Source organism: Sinocyclocheilus rhinocerous, unplaced genomic scaffold (genome assembly GCF_001515625.1).
Source record: "Sinocyclocheilus rhinocerous isolate Xijiao unplaced genomic scaffold, SAMN03320098_v1.1 scaffold468, whole genome shotgun sequence".
In the NCBI taxonomy this organism is placed as follows: Eukaryota; Metazoa; Chordata; class Actinopteri; order Cypriniformes; family Cyprinidae; genus Sinocyclocheilus; species Sinocyclocheilus rhinocerous.
The window spans coordinates 100,736-120,575 of NW_015635305.1; the positions used below are offsets into that span (position 1 = coordinate 100,736).

General features: G+C 37.4%; 1 protein-coding gene across 1 annotated transcript in view; it reads left to right on the forward strand.

Moving 5' to 3' along the window:
* The window catches only part of LOC107746850 (extracellular matrix protein FRAS1-like), a 114,005-nt gene that overhangs the window by 58,197 nt on the left and 35,968 nt on the right, over window positions 1-19,840 (forward strand). Inside the window, exons 15-27 of the mRNA XM_016561182.1 lie at window positions 151-291; window positions 895-1,035; window positions 2,453-2,620; window positions 6,110-6,250; window positions 6,360-6,503; window positions 9,432-9,587; window positions 11,169-11,315; window positions 12,299-12,445; window positions 14,951-15,091; window positions 16,209-16,349; window positions 16,514-16,654; window positions 16,783-17,053; window positions 18,251-18,335. Coding sequence (XP_016416668.1) covers window positions 151-291; window positions 895-1,035; window positions 2,453-2,620; window positions 6,110-6,250; window positions 6,360-6,503; window positions 9,432-9,587; window positions 11,169-11,315; window positions 12,299-12,445; window positions 14,951-15,091; window positions 16,209-16,349; window positions 16,514-16,654; window positions 16,783-17,053; window positions 18,251-18,335 — 1,964 coding nt within the window. The remainder of the gene's footprint in view (window positions 1-150; window positions 292-894; window positions 1,036-2,452; window positions 2,621-6,109; window positions 6,251-6,359; window positions 6,504-9,431; window positions 9,588-11,168; window positions 11,316-12,298; window positions 12,446-14,950; window positions 15,092-16,208; window positions 16,350-16,513; window positions 16,655-16,782; window positions 17,054-18,250; window positions 18,336-19,840) is intronic.

Below are 19,840 nucleotides of genomic sequence, written 5' to 3' on the forward strand. Positions count from 1 at the left end.
GCTTTTCTGCATTCATTTGTTCTTTTTTGAATGCGGTCATTTTGATTGTGATATTTTAGTCATGAGGTTGTACTAGTTCTTTAATCCAAATGTTAGTTGTCTTCTTTTTTTATGCAATATTTTATAACACATTTTTATATCCTGTTGTAGCTTGTGACCCTTCCTGTGCAACCTGTCATCCCGACAACCCCAGTTGCATGAGCTGCCCTCCTGAACATGCACTGCATCAGGGGAAATGTGTACCACAATGTCCACCACAGTATTACAAGAATGACCACGGCCGTTGCCAAGGTGAAAAGTTTTCTTTTACACTTTTAATATTTTGTTCAACATGTCCATGTAGGCAAACACAAACTCATAAATCTCTTTTCTAGTGAATTGAAAAACCATTCATTCTGAAACCCATTTTCTTTGCCAGAGATGATTCTTTGGAAAGTGTTCCTGTCATTTGGAGTCAGTCCCTTGAAATGTCTTACCTACGTTTTCTCAGCAAAACCACATGGGTTAGAAAATTGTCATGTCTGGATGTTAGTTTGATGCATGATTTTGAGTTTAAAATTATATAGTAATACAGTCAAGCCTAATCCTGTGGTGTACAGTCCATTTGCAAGCACTTTTCTACCTAACCGGCTCATAAGAAAGTCCATACATTGTTAGCTATTGCTGATTGCAGTTGAGAGGATATTCGGAAGTAGCAAAACCACCATAATACCAGAACTTGAGATGTGCTAAAGTACTCCAGCAAGACAAGTTACATTTTTGCTAACCGACTTTGATGAAATTGGCCCTGAAAGGTTATAAGTTACAAGAGGTCCTGGTTGGTAATTTTTGCTCTCATCTCATGGGATTTCTACTAAATCCACCTGCTGAACTATGCCTATGTTGTTCTTCCAGCCTGCCACAGTTTGTGTGCGTACTGCTCAGGGCCAGCTGTGTCTCACTGCACCTCCTGCTCAAAGTCTCTCATCCTGAACCAAGGCCAGTGTGTGGAGTCCTGCGGAGAGGGACTGTTCTCCAGAGGGGGACACTGTCACAGTACGACTGCATTTCTAAAACTCTGATATTCCTCCCACTGTTACATAATTATGTGGTGAAAACCGGGTCGTGATAAAAGAGGATAGATCAAAGATGAGCTGTCCTAAAGAGTTCTTGTGTAATACTTAGCAAAGATTTGATTCGACCACTCACTAATTGATGCAATGCATCATTAAAAATGGATTTAAAATTTGGTCGGAATTTTAAAGATATCCAAAACTAAATGGAGGGACAAGTTGCTTGCAGTTGAAGATAGACCTATAGATCGATAGATAGATATATGTTGCATTGTAAGGTAGTGTGGAAAGTGAGGATTTTTGTTCAGTATGGGTTATCTGTTACCTGTAGCCATTTAAGTGTAGTTGTCCCCTGCCCCAGTATGTCAATCAGTACTGCATTGCGGGTGAGTGTGTGTGTGTGTCCTGAATACAGATAACCTACTCTGACTCTGTGTAGAGATTCAGCCTATTTGTTCACAGAAGTGTGTGTGTGTGTGTTATAGAATGAATGTATATAGATATATATCTACACTGTAGTGAGGCTGTAGGGAGCATGAAAAATGTACACTACCCTTTGAAGAAATTGATACTTTTATTTATAAAGAATGCATTACATTGAGGAAATAAATTTGTAGTCATGTATAAGGTTGCAAAAAAATCTATTTCAAACAAAGGCTGTACTTCAAACTTAATCAAAGAATAAATAAAAAAAAAAAAACACTGTATCATGGATTCCACAATTCATTACCATTTTCGACTGTGATAAGAAATCAACATATTAGAATGATTTTTGAAGGATCATGTGGCACTGAACTAGAGTAAAGTTTGCTGAAAATTCAGCTTTTTCATCACAATAATATTGTTTTATAATAATATTTCACAATATTACTATTTAAAAAATTTTTTATCAAACATATAAACCTTTTCTCAAAAAACAAATAGCAGCAACAACAAAAAATCTTACTGATGCCAAACTTTTGAATGGTAGTCTACTAAAATGTCTTAATGAAAATTGAAGAAAATTTTTTTTAAAAAAGGTTTGTGTGAGGGTTAGGTTTATGGCTTGGGGCACTGAAATGTCATTAGCTCTGTTAAAAAACAATAGTCAATGTAAAATTTCCCACCATGATAGAAAATCAAAGGTGTGGATGCGTGCATGAAATATGAATGTCATAAACAGTGTGGATGTACCTCGTGGTCCCCTTGCAAAAGCAGCTTTAAAGTCTAAACTATCTAACTATATTTATGAGGTATAAAATTAAATGGCTAAAGTTTAGGTTTAGTCTAAAACAATTTTATGGAGCATAAATTAAGGTCGGTTAAAGTCAAAGAGACATTCCCTTTTTGATATAGTGCTGTGTGCAGCTTTCATGTGTGTATGAACTTTACTTTTTCAACATGTTTCCCTCTATTTTCAGGGTGTCATTCATTGTGTAGGGTCTGTGTGGGTCCGGACTCCTCAGACTGCATGCAGTGTGTCAAACAGGAAGAGGTCCTGCTGCCTAAAAATGGACATGTCTCTCACGGGTCCTGTATGTCTGCCTGCAGGCCACAGCATTACCTTGACGCAGATCGGACCTGCAGAGGTGAGCAAACAAGAAGACACATTCTTCTATTTTTCTCTGAAGATGAAGACACATACGCTACCATTTTAATTCTCAGTAGCTCCCTGATTATGAAGTGATGGCATGTTAAATGCTGGAAAAAAAGAATGTGCATGTCGTCGTGTTGAGTGACGCACTGCAGGTTGTTTGCACTAGTTATTCCCAATGTCTTAATCTTCGATGACTGAAGATCTGCAGTTCACTCCAGATACACCAGGGCTGTTGTACAGAATGTTAAACACCCTGTGGAGAACGCTGTTCATTTCAAATTTAAATCCTGACCAAATCCTGCCAAAAAGGAATTGGAATTACATTTTTTAAAAATTAAAAGAAAAGGCTGATCTTTTGAAAAAAAAGTGCGGGTGTGAGCCATCATACACAAACCCAGAAATTTATTACATTAAAACTGTATGACAACATGTGCTTGTGGTATATTCCTGAAGGACTGCAGGCTTTCTGTAGTACCACCAACACTTCACCCCCACAGCACTGAATACAATTTACAGTTGCTTTAACAGTCCCGTTGAATGGTTTCTGAATTTTACACAGTGAATCAGTTCTGTATTTATGTTGTTCCCACATGCTGAGAGCTTCACAGGGATGGAATTCTGGCTCCAGTACGTGTCAGATATGGTGTATAAAACTTTTATTTGTCAGAATATGATCAATTTCATTCTGCATTTATTCCTAAAATTGCTCACAATGAAATATTTTATTAAATAAAATTAATTGGTAACAGTTTACAATGGGGTTCTGTTGGTTAATGTCATCATGATGCATATCTTGTAAGCATTTAAAGGTTTAGGTTCATATTTCTTTATAAACATACTGTTAATTTTAAAATAATTTTTGTTCAAAAATATATTAATATATGAACGAATTAATATTAACCTACATTAGGAAATGCTTTAAAATTATTGTTCATTGATAGTACACCATATAGAATGCATTAACCAATTAAATCCTATTGTAAAGTGTTACCAAATCAATAATAATAAAAAATATATATATATGTGACTCTGGACCACAAAACCAGTCTTAAGTTGCTGGGGTATATTTGTAGCAATAGCCCAAAATACATTGTATGGGGCAAAATTATAGATTTTTCTTTTATGCCAAAAATCATTAGGATATTAAGTAAAGATCATATTCCATGAAGATATTTTGTAAACTTCCTACTATAAATATATTAAAACTTAATTTTTGATTAGTAATATGCATTGCTAAGAACTTCATTTGGGCAACTTTAAAGGCGATTTTCTCAATATTTTGATATTTTTTTTGCACCCTCAGATTCCAGATTTTCAAATAGTTATATCTCGGCCAAATATTGTCCTATCCTAACAAAACCATACATCAATGGAAAGCTTATTTATTCAGCAAATCTCAATTTCGAAAAATTGACCCTCATGACTGGTTGTCCATGGTCATATATATATATTGTTTTAATTGACTTAGAAGCACATCACTGAAGGTGGTGAGAAAGTGGCCAGTGGGCTGTTCATTCAATGGGTCCACTGTCATGAAGCTCACTGCTATAATAATGACAAGTGCCTCTTTCTTCAATGAAGACCTTTGTGTTGAGCCAGCATGCTCAGACAAAATGTTGAGTTTCCTCAGGGCTACTTGTCTGGAGTGTGTGTGTGTGTGTGTGTGTGTGTGTGTGTGTGTGTGTGTGTGTGTGTGTGGATGTGCTGATGGATCAGATATCATGCAGAGGAAATTCCAATCTGTAAATCCCTCTAAAGTCAGTCTCTCTGCTGGCCTCTATATGTTTGTGTGTTAGTCTCACTCAATAGGGTGACAAGAACTATAAATAATTAAATTGGAACGTGACTATTGTGTGATCTGAAAGCAAGAGCCAATTTAAATAATTTTCAGTTATTAGTATAATTTATATTTTGTGGGCAACCATTAAAACCTTTGCTAATAACAATCATTATTGCATTATTAAATGCTTTACAAAGAGCCTAGTTGGTTAAAGGTTAGAGTTGAAGACTTGTTGCAAAGATAGCTAGGAAAATTGAAGTAAATATGTAGGTTTAAAGGTAAAAGGTTTTTTGTATAAGTGTGGTTAACTAATGACATTTAAGTGCGGTTCTGAGTGTCCAAAAGAATCCAAATACCTTTTAGGCCTGTTTTAACAAACAGTACAGTAGCCTCTCACACTCAGCTATGGTGTGAGTTAAAAAATCGATTCAAAGTACATTAAAGAATTCATCCCATCACTGTGAACCTTCAGAACTCATGTACCATTCCCAATATCCTGGCTTCATTTCAAAACACACCCCATGGCTTGAAATGTCATTTAAAAGAAAAATGATCAATATGGGAGGCCTTTAGGCATATTTATTGTGTGTGTCTGATTTGCATTAAAAGAAAGCTTAGCCCTGTCTCCCATTCACTCAGTAGAATACGGATTGCCTGGGTTAGTATTTAGCACACCCACTATTCTTCTTTGGGGAATGTACTGAATTACAGGGGTAGATAAGCCCTCTTTTTCTGATTGACAATGAAACCTGGCTGAACAGACAAATAATTTAAAGACAAGTGGATGATTTGGATCGCAGTGGAGCATGACTGTTGACACCTGTGTCCTAAGGGCTTTACTCCAAATCGAGGAGATTGTCAAGAGCCTCTGCATCTTTGTATTTTCCAGTGATTATGTATGTTTGTGTGTGTGTGTGTGTGTGTGTGTGTGTTGTCTGCATGTGTCTGCCAAATGTCTCTCACATTCAGTCTGGTAGACTAGTGGAGACGAGTCCAGACTTCACACCCGTGACAGGCTTTCCTTTTGGAGCCCACTGCTTTCATTCAGCTGTGTGCACATGGATCAGCTTTCTGACTGACAGCCTTTTTAGAGCAAATGCACTGTGTCTACATATACGACTTAAAGGCAGATTGGGCATCATTTCTACAAAACTGTTGTCCTGAGCCCTGAGATGAGGTCCGCTCTCTGATCTTCCTATAGTACATGTGGAGTCCTCAGCTTTGAAAGTTTTGTTTTTACATTTATTGAAACTTTTATTAAAACCTTTAAAATTTTAAAACTTTTGATTTTTGAAAGACATCTCTTCAACAAGGCTGCATTTATTTGATTACAAAACAGTAAAGCGTTATGAAGTATGTATAAAAGATCTATTTTAATATAATTTAAAATTTTAATTTATTCCTGCAGTGACACCGCTGAATTTTCAGTAGCCATTACACATTTTTTCAGGATCCTTTGATTCTGAAAGTTCAAAAGAAAATCATTCATTCAAAAAATAAATATTTTATATTAATGTAAAAGTCTTTACTGACACCTGTGATTAATTTAATGCATCCTTGCTGTATAAAAGTATTTATTGCTTATTATATTATATTATATTATATTATATTATATTATATTATTGGGGTATCTGGTACACAGTTTGAGTTTGTTTACAAGACTGTGACTAATATCACTTTCTTTCTGTTTTTCTTTCTCAGAATGTCACATCTCATGTTCAGGCTGCACTGGTAGAAGTTTCCAGAATTGTACTTCCTGTATACGGCCCAGTGTCCTTCATCAAGGGCAGTGTCTCGATAAATGTCCCTATGGTTTCCATGTTCAGGACCGTACTTGCCAAGGTGTTTTTGGGTGTTATTCTGTTCTGTTCCGAAGGCTGTGTCCCTGTGGATTAGTACAATTCAGTAGATTATTTTATGAATGTAATGTAGTTCTTTTGTCTCTCTTCAGCCTGTCATCCATCATGTAAGGAGTGTACGGGCCCGTCTCAGGCTGACTGTTCTGCTTGTCCAGCCCACGCCAGTCTCCATAACGGCTACTGCCGAACCAGCTGCCCTGAGGGCCAGTACCTGAATGCTGTGGGCTACTGCATTGGTGAGTGAAAATCAATCTTCCGTCACCAAAACATTCTTAAAATGCTTCCAGGCGACACCTTTGATCTCAAGTCATTGCACCAGCTTGGTTTAAGGTGTCAAATGGGCATTTTGCCTTCAGGGGAGGATTTGGTGTTCAAAGGGCATGTCAGCTATTGTTGTAAAGTCAATGCCAAGAGTACGTAAATGGGGAAATATGTTAATTCTTTTGTCGAATGTGCTCTGAGCCAGTTTTATTTCTGAAACTAGCTAATTCTGTTATCCAGTTATTTGGGTCTTAAAGGGGTCATATGATGCTTTTTTAAAGATCATTATTTTGTGTATTTGGTGTAACAGAATATGTTGACATGCTTTAATGTTCAAAAAACACATTATTTTTCAAATACTGTACATTATTGTAGGTCCTATATGCCCCGCCTCTCTCAAACACGTCGTTTTCTACAAAGTCCCTCCTTCCAACAAGCGCAGTCTGCTCTGATTGGCCAACTGACCCAGTGCATTGTGATTGGCCAATCAGAGCAGACTGCTCTGATTGGCCAGCTGACCCAATGCATTGTGATTGGCCGAACACCGCAAACACTCGTCGGAAATGTAACGCCCCTTACCATAATCGCGAGCTTCATCTTTCAAAATAAATGTAAAGACAGAGCCCGAAAGGGGAACAGAGTCGCGTGACAGACACAGTGATGAAGCTGGTATGTGTTTGCAGTACACAAGCCACGGTTAAGACAGCTGACTCCACTGTGATGTGACACTGTCTCTCTCTCTCTCTCTCACACACACACACACGATGCGCAAAACTCCGCATTTGAACAGTCAATAGCAAATACTTAAACTAATAACAAAACAGTAGCTGATTCAGAAGCGCCAGATTGTCATAGCAAAGTCAGAATTACCTCCTCTCCTAGGTTCACGAAACGGTCGTCCATAAAATGCATTGCTGTTCTGTTGTAAGTAATCTTAAAGATTCCTAAATGCATCTACTTCCGGAAGGCCAAATAAAGTGCTTTTGCTTTCGCCTAGAAACACACAGCATCTCCCTGACATGGCTGCTTCAACACTAACTGCAGTTACTGAAACCACGCCTTCTTTCTTTGCATGCACATTTGGGCGGCATTATGCAAATATTTCCACATAGTGAGGTAGATATGTGGGGGCGTGTTAGAACGAGCCGTTTTAGGGGGGCGTGGCAGAGTCTTAACTTTGATAAAGAATATCTCTTTGGTTTTGAGACTTTAGTCTTTGCAACTTCAGGGATCTTATCTATGCACAATCAGCTTGTAACACTCCAAAGAGAAAGGAAAACTTGAAATCACATCATATGACCCCTTTAATAAAATGTGGCTGAAGTACCAGTCTGTGTCTCATAAAGAGAGGAGGTTTTGTGCAGTAAACATGAGGAAACAAATCGGAAGCAGTAAGTGGAGAAAGTCTACACTTATCCTCACTAGAAGATAAATGTGACTGTCAGTCAAAGCAGGCATAAACAGTTTTAAAATAAAAAACAAAACAAATTGCGATATAGTGTGTTTAACAATAAATTTAAAATGATCTCACATGATCCTCAAAATCATTCTAATATGCTGATTTAGTGATTAGTGTGCAAGAAACAGTTGCTTGATATTTTTGTGGAAACTCATACTTTTATCTAAAGAATTCTTTGATTTGATCTGAAAAGAAATAAACAGCATTTATTTGAAATAAAATGCTGCCTGATTTGTTCAATGCATCTAATGCATCCTTGCTTAATAAAAGTAATACATTCTTTAAAAAAGAATTTTTTTACACAAGGTCCAGTTCTCGCTATTAACAAACCATTAACTATGACTTTTGCCTCAATAAACTCCTCATATGCTGCTTATTAATAGTTAGTAAAGTAGTTGTTAAGTTTAGGTATTGGGTAGGATTAGAGTTGCAGAATATGTGCTTTATAAGTACTAATTAACAGCCAATATGTTAATAATAGGCATGCTAATAATCAACTAGTTAATATTGAGAATTGATCCCTATACTAAAGTGTTATCCATTTTTCCTCATGAAACCTATTTATGCATATGTTACCACTCTTTTTAGAAAATATGGGCCATTTAAAATCATTCTGCATGCTGTCTAATGTGACACTTTTCTAAAACTGGTGTAAACCTGTATTGTGATGTTTTGTTATAAGGTGACCTGTGATGATTTATGTAACAGTAAAAGGCTTCTAAATGGAAGCTTGAGGACTGATATTGAAATGGCTCAGGTTGGATGAGTTTATGTTCTGTAAATATGTCCTTGCTGTTGTAAAGTGCTAGTGGAATCGTTCAGAAAGACTTTGACATTGAAGTCTCAAAATATATGCAGTTTATCTGAAAAACCACAGACAATAATTACCATGACTTGTTATTGTCAACATGTTGAAATATACAGTATTAACATTTAAAATAACCTTATTCTCTTTTTCACAATTTGTCAGAGCTCCTATTTTTATTATGTGCTGAAGGTTACAGCAGCACTTCTTACTGTTTGAGTAACTGCTTTTCCTCAGAAACATTTCACAGACCTCCTTTTTTGTTTAGATCTTGTAATATGAGTAAATAAAGCATGAACTATATGTATAATTCAAAGAATCTGTACCGATGCCTCATGCCTACATATTATCACTCAGCCTGAGAAATGAGCCAACGAGGATTTTCATTGGTTGATATGCATCTCTTTATTATCAGCGCCCTCAGCGTGTCCATGGCAATGAAGCCAGTCTGCTCTCACAGCTGATAATGAGTGAGAGAGGATATACAGATAACACAGTGTTTACTTTTACACCTTTAGAACATTTTGAAGATACGAATCTGATAAGATATTTTTTCCTCCATTTCCTCTCTTCAGTTCAGGATGTTCTTATGGATATGCATAATAATGTACGCTCACCGTCTGTTTGTTTCTCTATCAGAGTGTGAGGAGGGATGCCAGCGGTGTGTGGCAGACCTGCAGTCTGGCTTTGGCACTGTGTGTTTGTGGTGTAAGGTTCCCAGGATGCTGCTGCTGGGAGATCACTGTGTATCACAGTGCCCACCCAAATACTACCGGTGGCACGGAGCTTGCAAAAGTAAGTTAAAATGGAAAAAAAAGCGAATTCAGAGCAAAAAATTAAACGTAGTCCCACAACCAGACTACACATAATCCACTGCATTATTATGCAGAACAATCCTAGATCAAGCAATAACACACATCAAATTTGTAACTATGAAATATTACTTATTCTAGAGTCACTTATATATAGAAAATAATTTTGTGTCCGAATTATAATGTGCAACAAATGTGATTTGCAATGATTTTGTGAGATAATGCAATAGCAATATGGATGCTGCAAACTGCGAGATTAATGCATGAAATCAGATTTAATTATTTTCAAGTAACAATTAAGAATTCACATGTTCACATGACATCTAAAACATCTTTATGAATAAATAATGGGAGCAATGGAGCTACACTGCTCCTGTGTTTACACAACTCCCCTTGCTCGCGTTATTTCTCAGATTGCCTATTTATATGTAGTAATAAATTAATCTGAAAAGTAGGCCTTCTGAGCAAACAGTAAATTGTATGGTTGCAATCTGATTTGGATTAACTGATTTTAGAGGGAAGTACGTTCAAGTGCAACCCTAATCTACATCGCATGATGATAATTCATCACATCTTTCAACATCATCTAACTGTCTTCCTCTGAGAAAAACGTGTGCTGCTTTATTTCCAGCATTGAGTTTCATTATGTAGATTGAGCATCATCAGTCACACACAGCGTCTAATCTCAGTGCCATCATCCTCTTTATACACTGGTTTGTCATTCTACATGATCTCTCAATGTAATATAGCCGGAGCCTCTGTTTTCATAACCCTGATGCAATTACCTGTGATGCTTTGAGAGTGGCTCCTTTGCTGACAGTGTAGATGAGACGGTGCATTTGTTTTTATTAGCGAGTGTGATGTAGTGCTCGGCTTTAATGCAGACTCTTTTAAGATGCTGATGTGATCTATAAACTGTTATGACCTTCTTTAATTGCTTGGTGATATCCAAGGGAGTGTGTGTGTGTGTGCGCAAAAGTGTTTATACGTGAATGTGCATATATAACACGCTATGTGCGTTAAAGGCAAAAGACCAGCAATGGAATTTACTTGCACTTAGCATTGTCGAATGTCTTTGGCCTGTTTGAAGGTGATATGTCAAGTTGACAGCAGACTTAAAGTCATATGTGAATGGAAATGTCTGAGTACAAGTGTTGGATGTCAACAGTATTCTTTTTAAGTCTTCTGTCTTTATAATACTGTCATGAAACGTAAATGTCCTTGGCAACAGCACTGATTAAAATGTCAAAATGGATAGAAGTGTTGCTCTATTTTTCAAGCTTCTATGGTTTTAAGTAACCTTTATCTGCTAAAACTGAGTCCTGTCTAAATCAATCGTGTGCATCTTTTATACATATTAAATACAACAGCCGTTTACAGTGTATATATAGTACACCTTAACATAATATAGTATTATATTAGGGTGTAAATGAAGCCTTACTTACTTATCATATTTCCAAAGTTGAGAAACATTTTACATAATTATCTTATTCTCATTATCATAATTCTTACTGTCCTAATTATCTGGTCATCATTCTTACTGTCCTGTGCCTGTATTCTCCAGAATGTCACACTTCTTGTGAGGAGTGCAGTGGGGATGGTCCTCACTCCTGTACTTCCTGTTTGGCCCCTGAGGTTCTGGCCCCATCAGGTGTCTGCAGCCCTCGCTGTCCAACTGGATATTACGCTGATGAAAACAGGGTGTGCCAAAGTAAGTACACCTTTACTTAAAGTTGTCATGAAATGAGAAATCAAAATTCCCCTGATCTTTTGACATAAGTGGTCACTGTACTGTAAAAACATCCTGTAATTTTCAGAACTCAAAACGTTCTCATTAGTCTAAAAACAGCTTATATTGAAGCCAGTCTGCCAAACGACAAGGTGTGAAATGTGTCACTCTATGATGTAATAGTGTTGTTAAAACACCGCCTCCGCAGAAGAAAATCAACGCCTGTTTCTACATCGCTGCCTGTTTAGCCCCGCCCACCAATTCACACGTAGTGTAAATAACAAGAGGCAAACGCAGGTCTACGCAGAAATCAAACGATAAGCTTGGCTCCAAAGACAAGACACTGTGCAGTGCCAAGTTGTGGAAAAACAGTCTTTTGCATCGCCTTCCTTCTGATCCCAACGTTAGGAAAGAGTGGATGAACTTTTCTTAATGAAGTGCCAGACTGCGTCAGTAAAAACTTGGTCTTTTGTTCACGTCATTTTACCGTGGATTTGTTTACAAACAAGGCACAGTTTGAAAGATTGAAACAAAAAGACGATGCTGTGCTAACTATATTGGATCCAACAGTGAGTAACTGTTTTTATAATGTGGTCACTATTGCTTTAACTGTTATTACAGATCGTTTGATATGTACTGAGTATTTATATGTTTTTAACCTAAATCACAGCAGTGTCCATCTGTGAAGGATGTAGGCTGTCAAACACACACAACTGTTAGCCAATCATAGCAGTGGGCGTTTACTTCCAAGTCTACAATCCGCCATGCCTATACAGAGCGTTCCGATGAGGGGGATCAAAACAGGACAGAAAATAGCCAATTATTTCTAAATTATAATGTTTTTTGATGTACAAAATTTTGATAACATTAAAAGTGGACCTCAGAGAACAGTACAAAGTTCATGACCCCTTTAAAGTGCATCTGACTGATAAGTATTGATTAAATGATTATTGTGTGTGTTTCAGTGTGTGACACTCAGTGTCTGAGCTGTGAGATGGCGGGTGTGTGCACATCATGTAGTGATCCAGCTAAAGTTCTTCTGTTTGGGGAGTGTCAGTATGAGAGCTGTGCTCATCAGTATTATCTTAACACCACCACACGCACATGCAGAGGTGAGTCTCAGCCCGGTTTCACTGTTAAACATGGAATAATTTTCATTTAGACTACAAACTAGCCCTCATTTCCTTCCTGTATTGTTAAACTACACTGTTTCTGTTTCACTGATTCTTTCATGTGCATGTTTGTTGTATTTATTGCTTTTGTACTGCTCAGAAGCCAAGTTCTTTTTTGGTGCTTCATAGACCTTAAACATGCATCATAGAAAGGCTGGAATTCACTACACAGATCTCTCAGAAGGTCATAGTGTATGATGGACCCAGACTTTTTTTGGAATTCATCCAGACGGAGGATCAAAACATGTTTGATATTTTGAGGCGATTTTAGAACACATATTGTTTTCATTTGTCACATGTCTCCTAGCAACAAGGCGCAAGTTTCTTCTTGAGTTTGTTGTGTTCAGAATGACTTGAAAGTCTGGTAGCGATGCCCAGTTTTTCTCTGTAATCACATACAAAGTTGGCAAGTGTATGATACATGGTGTATCATACATGCATAGGATGTATCCGTTTTCTAGTAATTAAGGTCAAGTATATTTCATAGAAGATTACTGTGGAGATGCTAGCAAGAGTAATTGCAGAGAAGATAGTTTTTTGTTAATAATTGTGAGTGTGTTCAGATCTTAATACGATGTGGTTTGGGATTTGGATGTTGAGCATAGACCCCATACCGTGAGACATTTCTTTCATTTTGATGGGATTTGCAGAGGAGATCAAAAGGAGATACTGTGGAGATTAGTTTTTGTCCCTTGAGTTTTTGGATGTGTGTATGAGTGATCTCGGGTGAAGCAGAAAGAGAGACAATAATAGTGGGCATATGAATGCTTTATTGGCATGTTTACCCCTGCAGTACAGTGAATGAAGGTTACCTTGACAATATTTGGAGGGAGCACTTTAATAATGCAACACATCATTGTTGTTTGTGTCTTTATGGATGGGTAATGTGAAAGAAGGACATAGTTTTAATGCCATAAGGACAAATAAGCTGCTTTTATGGACATCACAGAGGTCTGAATTGGATGTAGTGTTAAATGACGTTAGCCACTGTTCTTTTCAGTTAAATGTTTGAAATATTTTGGGAGGATGGTTTTGGTGAATGAGGGGAGAGATGATGGGGTTATATAGATAGAGCACAGAAAGAGCGTGATGGGACTTTTTAATGAGCTGAGCTGATTTAGAGAGCGGAGGTCTACTGGTGAGTTATCAAATGGTCGGCTAGCGCTCTCTTTAATAGATGATTTGAGAACTGAAACATTGTCTCTCTTTCTCATTGGAAGTCGAGCGGCATATTGAAATTCCTCATATTTCTTTTTTGTACAGACACTATTCAAGCTTGGTTTTTCAGGTAATTTCAGCCTTAGGTGCACTGTCTATTTTTGGTTTTCATAAATGTCATAGTTTAACACATTTAAAATGAAATTCAAATAAAATGTCCCTTGTAAAATGTATTGTTGTGTTAATGGCTTTTAATTGGTCAATACAGTTTTCCAACCGTGCTAAAATCAACAGTAAAGTAACAGCTATAAAATTATGATTAATTATAAATAGTTTTATAAAAAGAAAGGTCAATTAAAAAGAATGGTCCATTCTGATTAGATGAACTGTGTTAAAGTGGTTTTTAAATGACTCATGTTAATTAAATATTAAGTTACTGCCTTGTTAACTGTAAACATCTTTTAGTTAGACTAATGAACTATTTTACTTGGTGGACAAACTGTTTATTCATTATACATAATAAATGTAACTATTTAATGTTCATTGATATCTTTTGTATAATGTTAATGACAATTCATCCTGTCTATTTTCTCAATGCATCTTATTGATCTTATTAATGTATGTGTTATTTTTAAAGCAAATTTTGACCTTGCAACTTTTAATTAAAATGTTATTCCAGTGAAATGAAATACATCTCTCTGTTGACATATACCGGACTTCTCTAATCCACTTAAACCCAACTGTTCCTTATAATTGACTGGTAACTAATATTTAGATCTGCCTCCATCCAATCAGCAACTTACAGATAGAACAAAGTTCCCACTCTTTTTTCTTTTTTAATAATCTTGTTCACTCAGATGTACATACGTCACAATGCGGAAGAAAAGATCTGTCACTTCTTGCGTTATAATAACAAATGATTAAAAACAAAAAAAAATTCACTTTACTCGCAGTATAATCACTATAACACACAGCCTCTCATGGCGTATTGCTTTATTAATTAGCATTTCTAAAAAGTTCTCCATTCCTGCATGCAATAATGTTGTTGGAATTTACATAATGAATTGAAAGTGATTGGTCTTTATCATGCATTTCCTCGGAAGCACTGGTATTTTCTTCAACACATGCAAATCTAGTTTCTTTCATGCTCTCTTATCACCGTCTCGTAGCCTTTTTTCTTTTTTCATTTGCTCTTATTTTACTCTCTTCCTCAATCACACTCCAATTCATCATATTTTCGTTCTATATCCCTCCCACTCACTCTCTCTTTCGCTCTGTTTCTCTCAGAATGCGACTGGAGCTGTAACACGTGCCGCGGACCCCTGCGTAGTGACTGTCTGCAGTGCATGGAGGGATACGTCCTGCAGGATGGCATTTGTGTGCCAGGATGCTCACTGGGATTCTACCAGGATGCTGAGAGATGTCTGAGTCAGTCATCAACAAAAATAACAACCTTCATTATGAGTCCAACCAATCAATTTTCCAGCTCAATAAACTTTGACATTTCAATCTCTCAGTCAGTTGTCACAGTCGGGGCCCTCTAATGTCTTCTGTATAGTGCCAACATCAGTCGCTGCGCTATAGCCAAGGTTTAATGGCACTTTAATGGGCTGATTTCAAATGAGACTGAAAGACAAGTCTATCAGCAATGTTGTAGTTATGGACTGAATTGAAGAAGCTCCTGACTCTTACTTAAAATTCACTTCTTCAGTCTTAGATATCAATAGGTCAATAAGTGAATTTTAATTATTATCCAGTTATTGTAGCATGTAGTATTTAACTCACTGATACTAAAGCAGTTTAGCAGAATGCAAGAGGAAACAAAATTTATTTCAAATGTATTATATTTTAATCAGTTTTAAATGCACTATACATTTTTTATGTTTTATAAATGCATTATAATAGTAATATTAGTAATAATGTAATATATTTTGCATTATAAATGTAAAAGTCTGGGGTCAGCAAGATTTTTTTAATAAATAAATACTTTTATTCAGCAAGGACTTGCTAAATTTATTAAAAGTGACAGTAAAGACATTTGTAATGTTACGAAAGATTTCTATTCCAAATAAATGCCATTCTTATGAACTTTCTATTCAAGGAATTGGGGGAAAATGTGCTATATTAGTTTCCAAAAAATATTAAGCATCACAACTGTTTATAAGATGGTTAATATTAAGAAATGTTTCTTTAGCAGCAAATCATTATATTAGAATGAATTCTGAAGGATCATGTGACACTGAAGATGCTAAATCTTCTCAACCCCAAACTTTTTAAACAGTAAATAAATAAAAAAAATCAGTATGTAAAGTGATTAGGGTTGCAAAAAGGTGGAACATTTCCAGTAAATTTCGGAAACATTCCAGAAATTTTGGAAACTTTCCAGGATTTTTTTTTAATATTCCAGGGATTTTTGGAAAGTTTCCGGAAATTTTCCGCCCCTTTGCAACCCTAAAAGTGATAAACGAATACTTGGATCTCGTTAAATATGAATCAAATTTTTCGTGTCTTCAGCCTTTCTCTCCCTTACTCTTTCTATGAACAGGCTGTGATGAACACTGCGAGCAGTGCCAGGTCCATGGCCGATGCCAACGCTGCCAGCTGCCATATGCCGTATTGAACGGGCACTGTGTGCTGGAATGTGGCAAGCGCTACTTTCTAGATGCCTCGACCCGTCAGTGCAACGGTGAGTGCTGTGAATCTGGTCTGGGAGAGTGATCGTGACTGCCTATATTGCCCATTTTGGCGTGTTCACAAGACTGCTAATTTTAGAGGCGCTGATGGTGTGACGCAGTTCCCTCTCGTGTCCTACCTGAATCTGATGACAGATTGTCTGCTATTATTTCCCAGCATGCTCAGCTGGTTGCTTGGAGTGTGTGAGTGCAGGTGAGTGCCATGTCTGTGCTGAGAACTCCTTACTGAAAGGTGGCCAGTGCGTCCTGGACTGTGGTCACGGATACTACGCTGACCCCAAAACAAGAGCCTGCCATGGTAACCTAACTTCACATATTTGATAGAAATGAATGCATTTATTGCCAGAATTGTGGAAAATTCTGTCATTTCTAATACTTTTAAGACTGTAGGAGTGTTTGAACGTCGCATCCCTTTTGTTTCTTCAGCAAACAGCCGCGCTCCGTCTCTTTACATCAATGGCTCTCTGCTGGTACCTATTGGTGGAGCTAAGCCTCTGGATCCAGCACTCGTGTCAATCAAGGATGCAGATAGCCAATTAGAGAGCATGTTGCTCCAGCTCCTTCAGCCACCCAGTAACGGGCATCTCGTGGTCCTGGAGAATGACAGAGAGAGAGCACTGGGCAGAGACGACACTTTCACCTTTACTCAGCTCAAACGTAGAGTTGTGCGCTTCATTCATGACAAAGAGCAGCCCAAGTGAGTATGTGTGTAACCTGGAGTGATGGAATAATTCCAGGATTGTTTCCCCAGGAAATGTATTTTACGTTCAGAAGTCATTAAAAACGTAATGATTCAAAAGTAGACCAAGCAATATGTCCTCGATCACCAATAGCATTACAATGTATTACTCTCATTAACAGCATTACAGTGCATTCATGCTGTCTGGGAGTGAGTGAAGTGTATAGTCTTCAGTATATATGAACTAGATGATATATGGAAGTGTACAATCATTCATTACATATTGTTTACTCACTATTTATAGTTCATGTTAAACATTTCATTCCTCATCTCCTGAAATATCACTTTAGGTGGCGTCTCTGTTCCTCATTTCCTGTGGGATATGGGCCCATTTTTGCTTAGACAGATAGATTTTGGATAATCAGATGCCGTACAGGAGTAAAATGACCTTATATTAAGGCGAGGGGGTGTCGAGAGTGTGTGTTTTGGGGGATGGACTGATTTTGTGTAGTGTGCACTAGTCATTAGCTTTAATTACCTCCGTGAAGTTGGTCAGGCATTTGACAGGACACACACACACACACTCCACAGTGCTCATAAGCCACAGCATTTGTGATGATCGTGTGGCAGTCACTAAGTCAGGCTGACTGCTGACCTTCAGTTTTCTCTCACCTTTCTCAGTTTATCTCCATAATAGCTCCTCTCGATTCCTTCTGCTCTGTGGATTAATTAACAAGTGATCTGTGTGCCCTCACGCTCTCGCTCCTATTTTATTCCTCATCCCTCTTTTCCCCAAATGTATCACTTTTTCAGTCTCAATCATTTCTCTTTAAAAGCCACTCAGTCTTTTTGTAATGTTGGTCTCTGTCTTTTGCTTCTATGAGTCTTTTATTTGTGTCTTTTTCTGTTGTTTTCGTCCACTTTACACACAGACACACGTTTGTTTTTGTCACAATGTGAAATGAAAACTATTACTTCCCATCGACTTGCTTTGTTTAGAGACTGAGCTAATAATTTTCGTTAAGACATTATTTGCTGTGGTTATTTCAACAGTGAGACATTATTTAATACGTTTACCAAGCTGTTTTTTTTTTTTCAGCGTAGCCCCACAGTATATATCATTTCAGATTTTGTAGCAAAATGTAGGCAAACCCTGACTCGTTATTTAGATCCTTGAATCTATTTACAGCAGTGTAATGTTGGCTTGTTTTGCAGAAGTGGGCAGTTCATGTTAAGGGCAGCAGATCCTCAGCTGTTCTCTCAGCCTCAGAGTGTTTCTGTGCAGGCGCTTTCCCAGCAGGTAAACACATGCACACACAAACACATCTTGTTTAAGAACGCTGAGTAATGGAGCTTCATTCTGCAGTCACAAGACAGATAAAACAAAAAGGAGACGGGAGTCTGTGAAGACTAATGGTCTCATTTACTAATAATTGCATGAATTATTTCATATTTGTATGCACAGGAGTAACCTTGTTTTAATGTTAATGAAGTTGGAATCTTCTGAATGAGAATGAACATGAACAAACTATATCCATATTAGGACTTTTTACGCAACCTTTTCTTTACAGCTAATAAACAGTCAATGCTGTCCAAACGTCTGCTGATGCCTAGAGATGCCTATAGAGGACAAAGTACTCAACGGACATCTTCATAACATTATTCTATTCCTGTAGTCACCATATTGAGTGTCACAATTCCTTTATCAAAAATGTATGGTTAAGTTATTATTTTGCCTATGTAAAATTGGAACTCTCTGCCATATACTCGTCTTTGCTTACACCCATAGTCCACATCCTTAACACAGATTGACTGGCCATTATCCTCACTCTGAGGAGAGCATTATAGCTCATACTGAGCCAGCATCCCTTCCCATTCTACCTCTCACTCTCTGTGTATTGCTCATTCCTCTGCAGCATTTAGTTACACTTCATAGATACAGTCTCCGGAGAACTGCCTGTGTCTTGCTGTCTGACCTCCACCAGCCCAATGAACACACACACACGCACACACACACACACACACACACACACAGACACACACAGAGAGAGAAACCTGAGCTCCCCGACAGAAATCTAATGGATGTCATTGCAACAAATAACACCCAAAATACATTCCTGCCCCTCATGGACTGATAACAGCAGCTCAAGACGTCAGAGCACTTCCTGCTGTTAAATGAGCAGTTAAAGCTGAAATATAGAACCTGTATCTTAAAGCGAAGAGAGAGAGAGAGGACATCAAATCTATTCCTATAAGAGAAAGAGAGTAAAAAAAATATGCAATAATCCCTCCCTGAGGGAAAAGATTGTCTTTTGAAAATAAACCATTTACTCTTGTCTTCCCTGTGCAGTGGTAAACAAAAGTGGCCTGCTTTTCTCCACAGCTCTGTGCAGCAGCAACTTAATGGATGTTCATTAGTGTAAATCGCTTTAAACAAAAAGCGTATTGTGCATTAAATGCTTTGGTGCTGATGTGGACAGCACAAGTTCGAATCTGCCTGCAGCATTTACCATCTCCATTCTTTGACTATAAATGAGGCCAAAAATAGAAGAATGAAGTCATGATAGATAAATTAAGGTTGGATTCTAACAGAATTTGTATCCATTTGTGTCCATGTGAGTTCCATTTGGACCTCAAATGCATCAAAATCAACCTTCCATTTCCCTCATTTTCACACATCTTGTCTTTCATTTGAGCTACAGTAGTCAAGCACTGATGGGATTCTCACCTCTACATGCCTTAATTTACTAAATAAATGTGGAAAATACTGTATATAGATGCAAAGGAATACAGAATAAGGGCATT